We start from the raw sequence: 17663 nt of genomic DNA on the forward strand, positions 1-17663 counted from the left end.
AATCTGTGTGTGGAGCCGGCAGATGTAGGAGGGGTTCTAAATGAATTTTTTGCATCTGTTTTCACTATGGAGAAGGACGATGTAGACATAGAAATACGGCAGGGGGACTGTGATATACTCGAACATATTAACATCGAGCGGGAGGAGGTATTGGCGGTTTTAGCAGGCCTAAAAATGGATAAATCCCCAGGCCCGGACGAAATGTATCCCAGGCTACTGTGTGAGGCAAAGGAGGAGATTGCGGGGGCTCTGACACATATATTCAGAACCTCTCTGGCCACAGGGGATGTGCCAGAGGACTGGAGAACCGCTAATGTAATACCATTATTCAAGAAGGGGAGTAGGGAAAAACCGGGGAACTACAGGCCAGTGAGCCTAACATCAGTGGTAGGAAAATTATTGGAAAAAATTCTGAAGGACAAAATTAGTCTCCACTTGGAGAAGCAAGGATTAATCAGGGATAGTCAACATGGCTTTGTCAAGGGAAGATCATGTCTGACTAATTTGATTGAATTTTTTGAGGGGGTGACTAGGCGTGTGGATGAGGGTAACGCAGTGGATGTGGTATACATGGATTTCAGTAAGGCCTTCGATAAAGTCCCCCACAGGAGACTGGTCAAGAAGGTACGAGCCCATGGAATCCAGGGTGCCTTGGCACTTTGGATACAAAACTGGCTTAGTGGCAGAAGACAGAGGGTGATGGTCGAAGGTTGTTTTTGTGACTGGAAGCCTGTGGCCAGTGGGGTACCACAGGGATCGGTGCTGGGTCCCTTGCTGTTTGTGGTCTACATTAATGACTTGGATATGAATGTAAAAGGTATGATCAGTAAGTTCGCTGATGATACAAAGATTGGTAGGGTGATAAATAGCGAGGAGGATAGCCTCAGTCTGCAGGACGTTATAGATGGGTTGGTCAGATGGGCGGAACAGTGGCAAATGGAATTTAACCCGGAAAAGTGCGAGGTGATGCACTTTGGAGGGACTAACAAGGCAAGGGAATACACAATGAATGGGAGGACCCTAGGCAAGATCTTGGTGTGCAAGTTCACAGATCCCTGAAGGCGGCGGAACAGGTCGATAAGGTGGTAAAGAAGGCATATGGGATACTTGCCTTTATTAGCCGAGGCATAGAATATAAGAGCAAGGAGGTTATGATGGAGCTGTATAAAACACTGGTTAGGCCACAGCTGGAGTACTGTGTGCAGTTCTGGTCGCCACGCTACAGGAAGGATGTGATCGCTTTGGAGAGGGTGCAGAGGAGATTCACCAGGATGTTACCAGGGCTGGAGCGCTTCAGCTATGAAGAGAGACTGGGAAGATTGGGTTTGTTTTCCTTGGAGCAGAGGAGGCTGAGAGGGGACATGATTGAGGTGTACAAAATTATGAGGGGCACAGATAGGATGGATACTAAGGAGCTTTTTCCCTTCGTTGAGGGTTCTATAACAAGGGGACATAGATTCAAGGTAAAAGGCGGGAGGTTTAGAGGGGATTTGAGAAAGAACTTTTTCACCCAGAGGGTGGTTGGAGTCTGGAACTCACTGTCTGAAAGGGTTGTGGAGGCAGGAACCCTTACAACATTCAAGAAGCATTTGGATGAGCACTTGAAATGCCATAGCATACAAGGCTACGGACCAAATGCTGGAATATGGGATTAGAGTAGACAGGGCTGATGGCCGGCGCGGACATGATGGGCCAAAGGGCCTCTATCCGTGCTGTATAACTCTATGACTCTATGACATGTTAATGGGGCATGCCTCCCGTGATAGCGCTCGGGCAGTCAGGCTGCGAGTTCCGGCTGTCTGGAAATTAAAATCCCACCCCCCCCCCCCCCCCACCACAATGCATTCCCTTTCGAGCTTTGGGCACGAACTTAACTCAAACTTGGTCATCAGTAATGCTTTGTGCGAAGCTTGGTTATTGAGTGTATTGCACTATGTGAAACTAATGAATTTGTTTTAACATTGCTGTTGCTTTGGTCATTTATTACAGGGATAAGGGCTGTACTACAGGATAGTAGTAATACAGTTTTTATTTTGTTATGCAGTTCCAATTCTCAGAGCCCGTCACTTCACAGCAGCTCATATGGATTCAGCCTCATTCGTGCTAGCTCGGAACAGGACAATCCTTCAACAAGTGGTTCCAGGTATGTGCTGGCCCTTGTCTGCTAAGTGTTTTAACCTATTGGTTAATTTTTGTGCTCATCAACGTGCGGAATGTTATCGATGGCAAATAGGACACTTTCCATTTTGTTTACCCAGTGTTTGGCACCAAGCACTTGCTGGTTAGGAACACTATATTTAGATGCAGAGTAAAGCTCCCTCAAATCAGGTCTGAATACTAGTGAAGGAGAGGGTTCCTCTGGGGAGTGCAGCCAGAGCTAAGACCATAGCACCATGGGTGGCTCAGCTGTACAATGCGGGGGGGAGGAGAAAGGTCAAGAGAGTGATAGGGGATTCAATAGTTAGGGGAACAGACAGGCGTTTCTGCAGCCGCAGATGTGATTCCAGGATGGTATGTTGCCTGCCTGGTTACAGGGTCAAGGATGTCGCTGAGCAGCTGCAGAACATTCTGGAGGGAGAGGGTGAACAGCCAGAGGTCATGGTCCATATCAGTACCAACGACATAGGTAGAAAGAGGGAAGAGTTCCTACAGGCAAATTTTAAGGAGTTAGGAAAGAGATTAAGAAGCAGGACCTCAAAGTTAGTAATCTCCAGATTGCTGCCAGTGCCACATGCTAGCGAGTATAGAAATAGGAGAATAGTGCAGATGAATGCATGGTTGGAGAGATGGTGCAGGAGGGAGGGTTTAAGATTCCTGGGGGAAGTGGGACCTGTACAGGCCAGAAGGGTTGCACCTCAATGGAGCTGGGACCAATGTCCTCACAGGGAGGCTTGCTAGTGCTATTGGTGGGGGGTGGTTAAACTAATTTGGCACGGGGATGGGCACCAGGATGTCGAATTGGAAAGGAGAAACAAAGTGCACATAGGATTGGGAGAGAAAGATAGTGCTAGAGCAAGAAATAGTACGGTGGTAGATGGGACCAGACTAAGAGACAGTACAAGAAAGTCTAAGATAGGTTTACAGTTCATGTGTGTAAACACAGTGTGTTAAACCAAGGTTGGTGAGCTCCAGGTGCAATTAGCCACACGAGAATATGATGTTGTGACGATAATGGAGACCCGGCTCAAAAAAGGGTGGGATTGGGTACTAAATATCCCTGAATACAAGGTATTCAGGAAAGACAGGAGTGGGGGGTGGTGGTGGCAGTATTGATTAAGGAGAATATTGCAGTGCTGGAGAGAGAGGATGTGCTGGAGGGGTCAAGGACAGAATCTATTTGATTAGAGTTAAGAAACAATAGAGGTGCCATTACACTACTGGGGGCATTCTATAGGCTGCCAACTAGTGGGAAAGATATAGAGAGGCAAATTTGCAGGGAAATTAGAGAGGTGCAAAAACTATAGAGTGGTGATAACTGCTGACTTCAACTATCCTAATACAGACTGGGATAGTAATAACATAAGGGGGTAAAAAGGGGGGGAGGAATTTTTGAAATGTGTTTCAGGAGAACTTTCTTGACCAATACATTTCTGGCCCAATGAGGAAGGAGGCATTGCTGGACTTGGTTCTGGGGAATGAGGTGGGCCAAGTGGAGCAAGTGTCAGTGGGGGAACATTCAGGGAGCAGCAATTATAGTATCATAAGGTTTAGAATAGCTATGGAAAAGGACATGGGCCATTTGAAAGTAAAAATACTCAGTTGGAGGAGAGCCAATTTCAGTGTGATGAGAACTGATCTGGCCTGGGTAAATTGTAATGAAAGATTGATTTATATATCAATGATTTGGATGAGGGAACCAAATGTAATGTTTCCAAGTTTGCTGACAACACAAAACTAGGTGGGATCGTGAGTTGTGAGGAGGAACCAAAGAGGCTTCAAGGCGATTTGGACAATTTGAGTGAGTGGGCAAATACACGGCAGATGCAGTATAATATGGATAAATGTGAAGTTATCCACTTTGGAAGGAAAAACAGAAAGGCAGAGTATTATTTAAATGGTGATAGATTGGGAAATGTTGATGTACAAAGGGACCTGTCACTGAAAGCAAACATGCAGGTGCAGCAAGCAGTTAGGAAGGCAAATGGTATGTTGGCCTTCGTTGCAAGAGGATTTGAGTCCAGGAGCAAGGATGTCTTATTGCAGTATACAGGGCCATGGTGAGACCACACCTGGAGTATTATGTGCAGTTTTGGTCTCCTTACCTAAGAAAGGATATACTTGCCATTGAGGGAGTGCAGTGAAGGTTCACCAGACTGATTCCTGGGATGGCAGGACTGTCATATGAGGAGAGATTGGGTCGACTCAGCCTGTATTCACTCGAGTTTAGAAGAATGAGAGGTGATCTCATTGAAACATATAAAATTCTGAGAGGTCCAGACAGACTGGATGCAGGGAGGATGTTTCCCTTGGCTGGGGGAGTCCAGGACAAGGGGTCACAGTCTCAGAATATGGAGTAGGACATTTCGGACTGAGATGAGGAGAAATTTCTTCACCCAGAGGGTGGTGAACCTGTGGAATTCTCTGCCTCAGAAGACTGTGGAGGCCAAGTCACTGAATATATTTAAGAAAGAGCTAGATAGATTTCTAGACACAAGACATCAAGGGGTATGGGGAGAGAGCAGGAATATGGTATTGAGATAGAGGATCAGCCATGATCATATTGAATGGCGGAGCAGGCTCGTAGGGCAGAATGGCCTACTCCTGCTCCTATTTTCTATGTTTCTATTAAAACTGTAATTGAACAATGGGCGGTCTTTGAGGAGAAGATCGTTCAGGTACATTCTAATGAGGGAGAAAGGTAGGGCAATTAAAGCCAGAGCTCCCTGAATGACAAAAGAGAGAGAGAGAGCAAGATGAAGCAGACAAAATGGGCATATGACAGATGTCAGGTTGATAACACAAGTGAGAACCAGGCTGAATATAGAAAATTCAGAAGGGAAGTGAAAAAGGAAGGAAGGAAGATGGGCAAAGAGAGAGTATGAGAATAGACTGGCAGTAAACCATAAAAGGGAACTCAAAAGTCTTCTATAGGCTTGTAAATGAGCAGTAAGAGGAGGGGTGGGGCCAATCAGGGACCAAAAAGATCTACTCATGAAGGCCGAGGGCATGGCCGAGGTACTAAATGAGTACTTTGCATCTGTCTTTACCAAGGAGGAAGATGCTGCCAGAGTCTCAGTGGAGGAAGATGTAATCGATATACTGGATGGGCTAAAAATTGATAGAGGAGGTACTAGAAAGGCTGGCTGTACTTAAAGTAGATAAGTCACCTGGTCCGGATGGGAGGCATCCAAGGTTGCTGAGGGAAGTAAAGGTGGAAATTGCGGAGGTACTGGCCATAATCTTCCAATCCTCCTTAGATATGGGGGTGATGCCAGAGGACTGGAGAATTGTAAATGTTACACTCTTGTTCAAAAAAGGCTGTAAGGATAAACCCAGCAACTACAGGCCAGTCAGTTTACCCTCGGTGGTGGGGAAACTTTTAGAAACGATAATCCAGGACAGAATTAGCCATCACTTGGACATGTGTGGATTGATTTAGGGAAAGCCAACATGGATTTGTTAAAGGCAAATCGTGTTTAACTAACTTGATAGATTTTTTTTGATGAGTTAACAGTGAGGGTTGATGAGGGCAATGAGGTTGATGTGTATATGGACTTTCAAAAGGCATTTGGTAAAATGCCACATAATCAGCTTGTCATCAAGATTGAAGCCCATGGAATAAAGGGGGCAGTAGCAACATGGATACAAAATTGGCTAAGTGGCAGGTAACAGAGAGTAGTGGTGAACGGTTCTTTTTCGGATTGGAGGGAGGCGTAAAGTGGTGTTCCCCAGGGGTCGGTACTAGGACCACTGCTTTTCTTAATATATATTAATGACTTGGACTTGGGTGTACAGGGCACAATTTCCAAATTTGCAGATGACACAAAACTTGGAAATGTAGTGAATGGTGTGGAGGATAGTGATCGACTTCAAGAGAATATAGACAAGCTGGTGGAATGGGCGGACATGTGGCAGATGAAACTTAACACAGAAAAATGTGAAGTGATACGTTTCGGTTGGAAGAACGACAAGAGTCAATACAAACTATAAGGCACAATTCTGAAAGGGGTTCAGGAACAGAGAGATCTGGGGGTATATGTGCAGAAATCGTTGAAAGCGGCAGGGCAGATTGAGAAAGCAGTTTTAAAAAGCATATGGGATCCTGGGCTTTATAAATAGAGGCATAGAGTACAAAAGAAAGGAAGTAATGATGAACCTTTATAAAACACTGGTTTGACTACAGCAGGAATGTCCTGGGCACCACAGTTTAGGGAAGATGTGAAGGCCTTGGAGAGGATGCAGAAAAGATTTACTAGAATGATTCCAGGGATGAGGGACTTTAGTTATCTGGATAGACTGGAGAAGTTGGGGTTGTTCTCCCTGGAACAGAGAAGGTTGAGAGGAGATTTGATAGAGGTGTTCAAAATCATGAAGTGTCTAGTCAGAATAGATAGAGAGAAACTGTTCCCATTAGCGGAAGGGTCAAAAACCAGAGGACATAAATTTAAAGTTATTGGCAAAAGGACCAAAGGTGATCTGAGGAAAAACTTTTTTACGCAGCGATGGTTAGTATCTGGAATGCACTGCCAGAAGGGGTGGTGGAGGCAGATTCAATTGTGGCTTTCAAAAGGGAACTGGATAAGTACTTGAAAGGAAAAAAATTGCAGGGGATAGGGTGGGGGAGTGGGACTAGCTGGATTGCTCTTGCATAGAGCCGACATAGACTCGATGGGTCGAATGGCTTCCTTTCGTGCTGTAACTTTTCTATGGTGAGGTAGATTATCATAGAATCCATGTGCTTTAACCCCAACCTCTGATAAGCTCCCCATATGCCACCAGTATTTTCCATTTCCTACACCTGTCTTTCTGAGTAAGGTACCAATTAACGCTAAGTGATGGGTAGTTCATTTGGATCCTTGAAGATACGAGATTTTCAGTGGGGCCAAATTTGAGCCCCGTCTGTAAGCCACTGAACCAGCAAAACTCCCCCTTTTAAGTAATCTTTTTCCTTTTTTTTTTCTCCTTCCTTCCCCCCCCCCCCCCCAAAAAAAAAATGAACAATGACAGTAAACAAATGAAAGCTTTGCAGTGCATTTTGACAGATGCAAAAGTGCAAAAACACATTGATGTGTTGCATTTACAGGCACGATATCTGTTTCATTTGTGAATACTGTTCTATTTTAAGTACAGTTTGCTGGCCTTAGTCCAATCTGTTTTGCAGTTATAATCTACAAGAAATAACAAATGCAAGATATTTACATTTGTGCTGCCTGTCCTGATAATTACAAATTCCTTTTAACATTTCCTGGAAGCAGATATGCCGATTAAAATTTTATTTTGCATCACTTGCAATAAAGTGGGCTTTTTCTTTCTCCAAACCAGTTCATGCAAGTTATTTACAGATGTGCTGGACACCGTGCTAGGCTGATGGCGGAATTTTAGTTGTCAGTTACTGTCTTTTCCTCACCCTTTTCCTGAAAATCTTCACTCCTTGCTAGATATGGTTTTACAACTTCCAGTTGCCCATGGGAACTCATCCAAGTGTCTATTTTTCATTGTGACCCTTGAGAGTGAATGTCAACTGACTAATCAAGCATGTGCACTGATCTTGTCATCTGATGCCCACACTTGCACACTTCCAGCAAGGATCACTGGATGGTGATCAGGATTGGGAGCCCTAGCTTTCCTTCCACCCCCCCTTTTTCAAACCCATTGGAGCTATGCCTTGTAGTAGTGGTAATGCTGCTTTGCTTCAGCTTCCTCAGCAGAGACAGGGGAACAAAAGTGGAACGTTAATAGTTTTTATGGCTCAGCTACTCTGAAGAAACTCAATGAGCCATTTGGGAGTTGTAAACTATTTTTCTGTAATACGGGGTGGGGGCTCGTCAGAGTGGCAGCACCGTAAACTTCTCACATTTTGTCCTATTTTTAAGTTAAATTTAAAGAAATGACTACCTACAGAAGAATTGGTGAAAAGCCACCTGTCTTTTCACTTTCAGATTGCTTACATTAATCCATATAACGTGCTTGGTCATAGCTTGTGATAACCATGAGCATTGCTTATAAATATGACTTCAAATTTGGATCGAAAGCTGTGAATTTATATTTGTATTGCAGTAGCAATCAATCTGCTAAAGCAAAGACACACAAAGAGTTGATAAAAGCACTGAATGTCTTAAAAAGGCACCTGCCATCTGAGAAGATAACGGAAGGAAAATCCTGGACGCTTTCTACACTGAAGTATGCACTGCGATGTGTAAAACAAGTCAGAGGTAGGCCTACAGTGCTTGATTTTTAGAAGAGAATAACATTTTCGAGGATGGGCATGAGAGTTACTTCTAGGAGTATCCTATCTCCATAGACTAACAAAAACATGAGGATATGTGGAATAAGAAAAGCTGATTGTCACTACATGGAGACAGGTTCAAATTTTTTTTTCAAACCCCTGCGGCTTACCGCTCAGACCATCGAGTTAAAATTGCATGTGCTTATATAAAAAAGGATGCTGCCTGCTTCGTGGAACAGGTTAAAGTCAGGACCGGTCAGCTCCCAGCAGCTCCAGAGCAGGTAAGTAACCGGGGCGATTTTAACTGCCCACTCGCCTGGTTTCCGCTGTTCTGCTGGGCGAAATAGGATCAAAATCACCCCCAATTCTCTCTCAGCTGTTGCATCACTAGAGTAAAGCATTGAAATGTCAATAATTGCACTCTCCCAGCTTTCATTTCATAATCATAATTTAATTAGATTCTCCCTAGATATGTGTCCAGCAATATTTTTGTTTACAAGTTTTTGTGGGCCTTTACATGATGAATCAGAAAAAGGAAGATACCTTTTGTCTTTGCTGAGCATTTTGAGTTATAACTAGTCATTTTATATTTTTTGAGCATTACACTTTTAATTTAGCAAGTGTTTAAATGTAACTATTGTTCTACTATTTTCTGCAGCTAATGAAGAATACTACAGGTTCTTAATGAAGGAGGACTCTGAATCACGTAGCTCAAATATGAGTTCCTTTACAGTTGACGAAATAGAGGACATCACGTCTGAATACACCTTGAAAAATGCTGTAAGTACTGAAAACTATCAAAATATAGCACCTAACCTTTGTGATAGCTTTGTGCAGGAAGGACTTCATATGAACTTTGAGTCAAATGCTATTCTTGTCAACAGTTCTCCACTGTTCCTTAAGAAAACCAAGCAATTCCTAGCTTGTCCACAATTAGTTATCGTATTAAGGGATATGAAACCAAGATGGGTAAATAGATACAGATCACCCATGATGTAATTGAATGGCGGAACAGGCTCGAGGGGCTGAATGGCCTACTCCTGTTCCTGTGTAACACTGCCTTCTCTACAACTGGCAGACACTCTAGTAAATTGCTCCGTTTAATTTTAACATCGAGAATTTATTAAATCTCATCAGTTGGAACTTTTTGTACCTAGTAGCTATTGGGGAATTGCTTGCTGTTGATGGTTTGGAAGCCTGGATGGACTTCAAAGCTGTATACACGAGAGCTGCTCCATTGACCTGATTTAAAAATTGTAGTAACTCATCCATGCAGAACAGGTAAAACTTTCAGCAGTACTAACAGAAGAAGACATATGCCTCTCTTTGAAATATTCCTTTTCCTATGCAATATGTGTAATCAAATATAATATAATCTATTGTGCTTAGTACAATTCATATTTAGTTGCTTTACCCCTTTGGACCCACTAATATTTTAAAACTTTCCCTTGATCTCAGAAACTTTTAGAGAAATTTGACTTTTTTTTTAAATGTGGCAGAAGCTGGCTGCAAGTAACTTTTGCATATAGGCTGAGCCTTCTGGTTTAAGGAAGGAACAGTCTCAGTATGACATAGCTTAATAAGATTTACACTAGTTGCAATGAGGGCTTTCTCATGTTTGATGCAGTCGAAGTGGTCTTTATGTATTGTATTTGTTCAGCCATGCTTCTATGAGCTGGACCAGTAAATGTTAAACATAAGTTGTGGAAGTTGCCAAAATCTGTTTCAGATTTTTGTGTCGGGGTCCAGTTTGGCATTAAGACAAATTCTTAACTTGGTGCAGTGCAACTTCCTATATCTGAGCTCAGATCATCCACAACAGTTTTCACAGGATAAAGCCTTGTGCGAGATGCCACCTCATTGCACAGCCTTAACATCAGAGTCCTCCTACCTGATCCGCATCAAACTTAGCTAAAGAAATATTCAATTCAATTTACCTTCGTTTCTATGCCTAGGATGTTGCTGTACCATATGTTTAAGACCAAAAGTTTGTGGCTCCTTAGAGGTTATGCACAAGCTGTTCACTTGTTACCAGAGATCTGTTGAAACCAAATCTCATAAAAGGATCCACAGTGGGCAGATAGATTATTCTGGTGATTTAGGACAGAATTGTCCAAAGTGATGCAGCATTTCATATTTGAAGAGCCGCTTGGACCACGTGGGCTAACTTTGAATAGCTCGATACAAAATTGCTCAATTGCAATACTCCCAGATTATGTAGTATCTTAGTGAGTCCCAAACCAGTAGCATTCTAGATCGCCTTGGCTTATGCTATTGTTGTAGTACTAACTGATTAAAGAAATTGTTCATTACCGAAGCATGCAAAACTAAGCCATACCAAAGGAGAAGACCACCAGAGTCAATTGATCACACAGATCCCTCAATGATTTCTCAGAAGAGGTCTACTTAAGAAGGCAACGGCTCAGTAGTGAGGCACAGAAGGAACTTTGTTGCAATCTGACCTCCAAATGTCCTCTCAAACATAAAAAAGCAAAGAACAGCCTTGCTTCAGAACACTGGACTTCACATCACAAAGTGGTTTTACTGTACACATATACGTTTACAGCAAGTGGTTTTTAACATTGTGCCTACCCCATTGCTTCTCTTTGCTTTTCCTAAATCTATCCTGGTGCTGTGCTGAAGTGAAACCTGAGGGCTAAGGTGCTTGGTTGTGCTCTAGTATCCTGTCCGATCCAATATTTTCCACCCTTGCCCCTCACCACCCATTAGATATTCAGGGCCCAATTCCTGCCTTTGCAGGAGTTATTCACCCTCGCAGGCATACCTAAAGCAGTGCAGGCCATATTTCAACATCCTGCCAACCTCTGCATATTTAAATTTGCTGAGCCCACTATTTACAGCAGTGTCAGCTCCACAAATTCAAGGTGAGAGGGAGTCTTGCCCAGCCTCCGTTCCGGTGGTAAAACAGCACTTTTGATGTTTCAGACCCCAGATATCTAAGTCCATCTTGTTGTGAATCCTTCATTTTAAAAATGGTATAAAATAAAAATTAATGGCCATTCATTTATGGTTTTGATACAGTAATGGATTGTATCATGGATTTCAACCAGTAAAAATCCCAGGGTGCCATTTAATAGAAATAGAATTTGACTTTATTCCATCACTGTGGATTGGAAGCCCTGGTGTTATACCCTGCATGGCATAAACACCCCTATTCTAAAACAGTGTACCCTCTGACTCATGAGCAGAAGATCTGCTAGTGTGCATAAATTGTTCGAATAATAATCTTGGGCTGTACACCTAATGTGAGAAACTGATTTTTATTATTGGACAACTTCAAATATAAATAGATATTTGTGGTAAGGTAGGATCTTGTTGAATGTCTTTTCTAAACTGTTAAAGATTGCAGTCAAATTTCTTTGGAGCTTTTCCTGCTCCACCTTTGTAACTGCATGTGTAAATGGGATTTCAGCCGAAGTTACAGCACAGAGCGGGAGAGCTCCTGAGGACATTTAACCCTCTAGTTGTTGTAAAACTATATTGAATCCTACAGCACAGGATATACCGTACACTTCAGTTTCTTTACAACTTAGTCTTGCCTCTAAATGGTAAATATAGAATTTGTAAGATTTGCCTGGTTGTGTATCTATCACTACTGAACGTAGTAATGCTCATTTGCTTTGATTTGTGTTTTTCTCAACTCGCTGGTTTGTGCCTGTTTTGCAGGATATCTTTGCTGTTACTGTTTCCCTGATCACAGGGCAGATTTTATACATCTCTGACCAAGCCTCCTCAATTCTGAATTGCAATAAAGATGTCTTCAAAAATGTAAAGTTCATAGACTTTCTGGCTGCTCAAGATGTTGGTGTTTTCTACAGCTTTACAAAACCATCTCAACTGCCTCTGTGGAGCGTGTGCACAGCTGCTGGTGAGTGTGCATTATTATATTAACAGATCCTTTTGCATCTCGTGAAAATGTAGTTTGTTATATAATTGCCATTGGCAAATGCTAATCTTCCAGCAGCTGATTTGTACACAGATTTGCAAAATACAGCTGTCCAATTACATAATCCAGTAATCAATTTTCCAAATGATCTTAGGATATAAGAGAACACAGACTGAGAAAGGCCATGCATCACCCCACTTTTTCCATAGACATATCAATATCATGGACTCTACCTTAGCCATCTGTTCTGGTGAGGGAGAATTTATACATAAATTCTGATTCCCAAAAGTAAGTGATCAAAGCTCCAAATTAATTACCCATCTTCGCGTCTCCACTATTCAGTCCTGGCTGTCTGTGTGCCCCCTATAAACAACACATCTTTTCATCCTCTCTTACTCAACTTCTCCCCCCCACCCCCCACCCCTGGGGCAGCAGCACAGGGACCCCTGTGTCCTATGAAGTATCAAATCACAAGAAGACATGAATAAACTTGGCACAGAATGGGCGTGTGATTGGCAAATGAATTTCAATATCGATAAATGTGAGGAGATGCATTTTGGTAGGAAGAATAAGGAGGCCACATACTGCTTGGAAAATAAGACTCTAAATGGGGTAGAGAAGCAAAGGAATTTAGGGGTGCAGATACACAAATCATTAAATCCATAGGTTAATAAGGCCATAAAAAAGCAAACAAAGCACTTGGGTTCATTTCTAGAGGGATAGAATTGAAAAGCAGAGAAGTTATGAAGTATAGAACCTTGGATAGACTACACTTGGAGTACTATGCACAGTTCTGGTCTCCATATTATATAAAGGATATAGAGGCACGGGAGAAGATGCAAAAAAGATTTCCAAGGATGATTCCAGAATTGAGAAGTTATACCTATCAGGAAAGATTGAACAGGCTGGGGCTCTTTTCTCTGAAAGAGAAGGCATAGGGGTGACGTGATAGAACTCTAAGATTATGAAAGGGTTTGATAGGGTAATGTAGCGATGATGATTCTACTTGTGGGGGTGTCCAAAACTAGGGATCATAAATATAAGATAGTCACTAATAAATCCAATAGGGAATTCAGTAGAAACTTCTTTACCCAGAGAGCGGTTAAAATGTGGCACTCGCTACCATAAGGAGTGGTTGAGTTGACTAGCATACCTGCATTTAAGGGGAAGCTAGATATACATGAGGGAGAACGGAATAGAAGGGTATGCTGATAGGGTTAGATGATGTGGAGAGGGAGGAGGTTCGTGTGAAGCATGGACCAGTTGGGCCAAATGGCCTGTTTCTGTCTTGTACACTCTATGTACCTCATCTGTCCTTACTCTTGTAATATTCAACATTACACCCAAACAGCTATTTATCCAGTTTTTATTGAGTTAATTCAGCTTTAGCAGCTTTGAGAATCTGTTCTGTGTATTCATTTGTCGGGGAGGGGGGAGATTTCTTCAAGTCGCTTGTCTGTCTTGATCATTTTGAGCCCTGGTCTTATAAATGCTGTGCTGACGCAGGTACATAGGCTGCTTTTGTCTACTTTAGCTATGATCGTAGCTTAGATGGTCTTGGCTTAGATTCCTAAATCCCGGAATAATTCTCGTCATTCTTTGAATCTTATCCTAAGTTCCAATATCTTCTTGACGGTAGGGTGCTCAAAATTGCACACTTTCTATTCCAGATATGATATTACCATTGACCTAAGTTCCAACTGTATAGATTAGAGGTATACATGATTAAATCTTTTGTATCATTCATTTAGAACAACTTAATGCTTTTATACTTGAGGGCTGAGTTGGTCTGTCTCCTTGTCTGTGCACTTTTTCTCTCTGAAGACTGGTCACAACTCCATAGGGCAGAATTTCAATTGACTGCTTCCATCGGGCAGGAGGTGGGCGGAGTGAGCCTGCCCAATTTAAGCGGTCCGAGGCCGAGCCATTATCACAGTCAGGACTCATTCGTATTCCTTCGGTGAGCTGCTCGCACTTTTGGAGCAGATTGCTAATTGGAGAGGCTGGGAAATCTAGTAACTCCACTGCGGAGCCTAGCCGCTGCTGATTAGTTGGATGGGGAGGCGATCCTGGAGGACGTCGGGGGAGGGTCAGATGTCGGGGGAGGGGCTTATTCTAGGCCAACAAAAATTATTTACAAACTTTTGTTTCCCGTTTCTTTTGAGTGGTTTGCAGCGGTCCCTTCGAGGACTGCTCATCGCCAAATACCAACGGGGGGGAGGGGGGAGGATTGTGTGCCATGCAAGCTCCGTCCATCAGCACGTAAAACTTGCAACGGAATCCTTATGCTGATGTAGGACACCAATTTGCATGGGTTAATGAGGCTCTGGCCTATTTCCAGTGGGCTCTTGGACCGCCCATTTCAAGGCCCCCACCAAAATGGCAGAGACCCAACATTGGCCGGAACGGGCAGTAAATGCTGTACTGCTATTTCGATTTTACTACTGCCCTGTTCCCGCCTGGCAGAGGGGAAGAAAATCAGCCTCTATATTTCCCAAATTCTGAACAGGTGGGTTGCATCACGCTTGATGTTACACCTGCTTATCCCTTGATCTAGCTTGTTTGCCTGTCTCCTGATATATTATCACTGTCTCACACATGCCTCATCTCCACAGCTGTGAAAATTGTCAGGGAATTTGTTTCCGCTAAGGAATTTCTTCTCCCGCCGCAAAACAGGAAGAAAACGGCTATGGTTCATGATGACAAGAGTGGGCGAGGCAGTGGCACTGTTGCATTCAGCTCAATACAGAAATCTTGCTCCTGGTCTTGTATTACTCCCATATTAACTAAAAAGCCGAATATAGCTGTGCCAGTGTTGCTGCCTCTCTTGATTCTTGTAAGCCAGGAGATCTGAGCTCTCCACCTGCCCCCCTCCGGCTCAACTTAAGAAAATGTTGGTGTTTTTCTTTTTGCTAATTACTTCCAAATGAAAGTTTTTTTTAAACTTCAGGGATCCTGGTTGTGTGACAAAACACACAGGAAAAAGTGTTGTACCAGATGATAAAATTGTTGCCAAATGTGACTCTTCTAGATTTGATCTTTCACACCTGGTCACTTAGACCTTCACAAAAGGCTCCATTAATTAATAATGGACATCGAATGTTTGGCTTGGAACAAGCCATTCTGTGTGGCTTCACTATGCCAGTACAGTCTTTAAACAATCTTGTGTTCTTGTCATCCCTTCCAGCAATTTCAGTGCAATTCTGTAATTTGTTACCGTCTTTCAGGTTCATCACCTCCGGATTCTATGCAGGAGAAGTCTTTCTTCTGCCGCATTAGGTGAGTACTGGAAGGACTGCAGTTTGATGAACTGAGGAGGAAAGGGCTTATGTATGAAGGAAGAGTGGGAACAAATCTTGTAGACAATGATGTGATCTGAGAGGAGAAAAGGAAAATTAGATTTATCATTGTGAAAGCTTTAACCTGTGAGAATAGCCTCATCCAGGGATAGTGCTCTTGAAAACATTCCTGTGATTTGTCTCCATTTGCTTTTTAAATATTCACATCATACCCATGTGTGGCTTTTGGGTTTAAGGAGTTTGGAATTGGTGAGACATGATAGTTCAGTGCTAAAACTTCCACCACTGCCTACTGATGGGTACAAGGAAACATTTTTTTAAAGCAGCAAGTTGTAGTGATCTGGAATGCACTGCCTGAAAGGGTGGTGGAAGCAGATTCAATCGTAACTTTCGAAAGGGAATTGGATAAATACTTGAAGGAAAAAAATTTACAAGGCTATGGGGAATGAGCAGGGGAGTGGGACTAATTGGATAGCTCTTTCAAAGAACCGGCACAGGCACAATGGGCTGAATGACCTCCTTCTGTGCTGTACCTACTATGATACTATGAAGTACCTTTTAGCCATAAGATTTTCTAATGCTCTTGTTTGCTGAAGAGTTTGCATTTATATTACAAGGGCATCTTGAATCCAAAAGAGTGGGCATCCTCATTAAGAGGTGTTCTATTTTCTTGCATTCACAAGAAGGGGGTTCTCCATTAAGTAGAACACTTCAGTGACCTGAATAGTAAATCAGTAATGTTTCTTTTTAATCTGCGGTAATACCCTTTTTGAGTTTGTTCTGTTAGCATTTACCTCAACTCAAAATTGACAGTAAACTTACTTAAGGGATTTGTTTGTTCATGTCCTTACTTTGTGAGCGCTGAATATCCTCTGAAGCTGTCTAATCCATTTATACAGTTTCTACAAATTTTCTGTTTCCAATGCTTAATGAAAATGAGTAAAATGTGCTTGAGTGTGTTTATGCTTTTTATTTTATTTTGAATCTGATGAGGCAGGCTTCAAGGGTTAGTAGATGAGACAAAGTTCCTTATTTATTCTCTTCTGCCCCACTTTTTCCACCAGGTCTTATATTGTCCTACTGTACTATAAACCCTTTATCCTTTTGTTGTACTCACATCTTCATTTACTAGAGTTGTGGCCTGAATTTTTGTCTGAGAACACAGCTCAACCAAATCCCTTTCAAGATCAACAAAGCATTATTGAATTTTTTTTTCTTGAAGTTGCAGTAAAACCTCTTTGACTTACTGAACAGACTACCATGTTGGTGCCTAGGAAGTATTTGGCTAGTAACACCATGCAGTGACCACTTGTAACGAGGCAGCCAGTCGATATCAGTCTAATTTAAGTAAAACTGTTAGTGATGTTGACTTCTTTTAGTATATGCTATTGGTCTAATGTGTCAGAAAATTGTAGCATTGGAAATTTAAAGACAATGTCTTGGAATTGAGATGTCAATAAATCACTTGAACTTTGTTTTTGTTTCAACCCCCTGTCATTCTTAGGTATATATTCTGAAGTTGGTGGGGTTGTTTTATTCTGTTGCTTTGTTTCCCCTTTTTCTCTGTATCTCTCAGTTCTGGTTGTAAGGATAGGTGTTGGCCAGGATACACTGTGTAGTTGGTGTATGATGACATCAACACTGAAGGAGTACCTTTTTTAAATTATTTGGCCATGGGATGTGGGCGTCGCTGGCAAGGCCAGCATTTATTGCCCATCCCTAATTGCCCTTGAGAAGGTGGTGGTGAGCCACCTTCTTGAACCGCTGCAGTCTGTGTGGTGAAGGTTCTTCCACAGTACTGTTAGGTAGGGAGTTCCAGGATTTTGACCCAGCGACAATGAAGGAACGGCAATATGTTTCCAAGCCGGGATGGTGTGTGACTTGGAGGGGAATGTGCAGGTGATGTTGTTCCCATGTGCCTGCTGCCCTTGTCCTTCTAGGTGGTAGAGGTTGCGGGTTTGGGAGGTGCTGTCGAAGAAGCCTTGGCGAGATGCTGCAGTGCACCCTGTGGATGGTACACAATGCAGCTGCAGTGCGCCGGTGGTGAAGGGAGTGAATGTTACGGGTGGTG

General features: G+C 42.6%; 1 protein-coding gene across 1 annotated transcript in view; it reads left to right on the forward strand.

Annotated features, from left to right (window-relative positions):
* The window catches only part of per2 (period circadian clock 2), a 66347-nt gene that overhangs the window by 8002 nt on the left and 40682 nt on the right, over positions 1-17663 (forward strand). The window contains exons 3-7 of the mRNA XM_067994689.1: positions 2045-2143; positions 8218-8372; positions 9045-9166; positions 12074-12275; positions 15521-15572. Coding sequence (XP_067850790.1) covers positions 2045-2143; positions 8218-8372; positions 9045-9166; positions 12074-12275; positions 15521-15572 — 630 coding nt within the window. The remainder of the gene's footprint in view (positions 1-2044; positions 2144-8217; positions 8373-9044; positions 9167-12073; positions 12276-15520; positions 15573-17663) is intronic.

The sequence above is a fragment of the Heptranchias perlo genome, chromosome 13, assembly GCF_035084215.1.
Source record: "Heptranchias perlo isolate sHepPer1 chromosome 13, sHepPer1.hap1, whole genome shotgun sequence".
NCBI classification, from domain to species: domain Eukaryota; kingdom Metazoa; phylum Chordata; class Chondrichthyes; order Hexanchiformes; family Hexanchidae; genus Heptranchias; species Heptranchias perlo.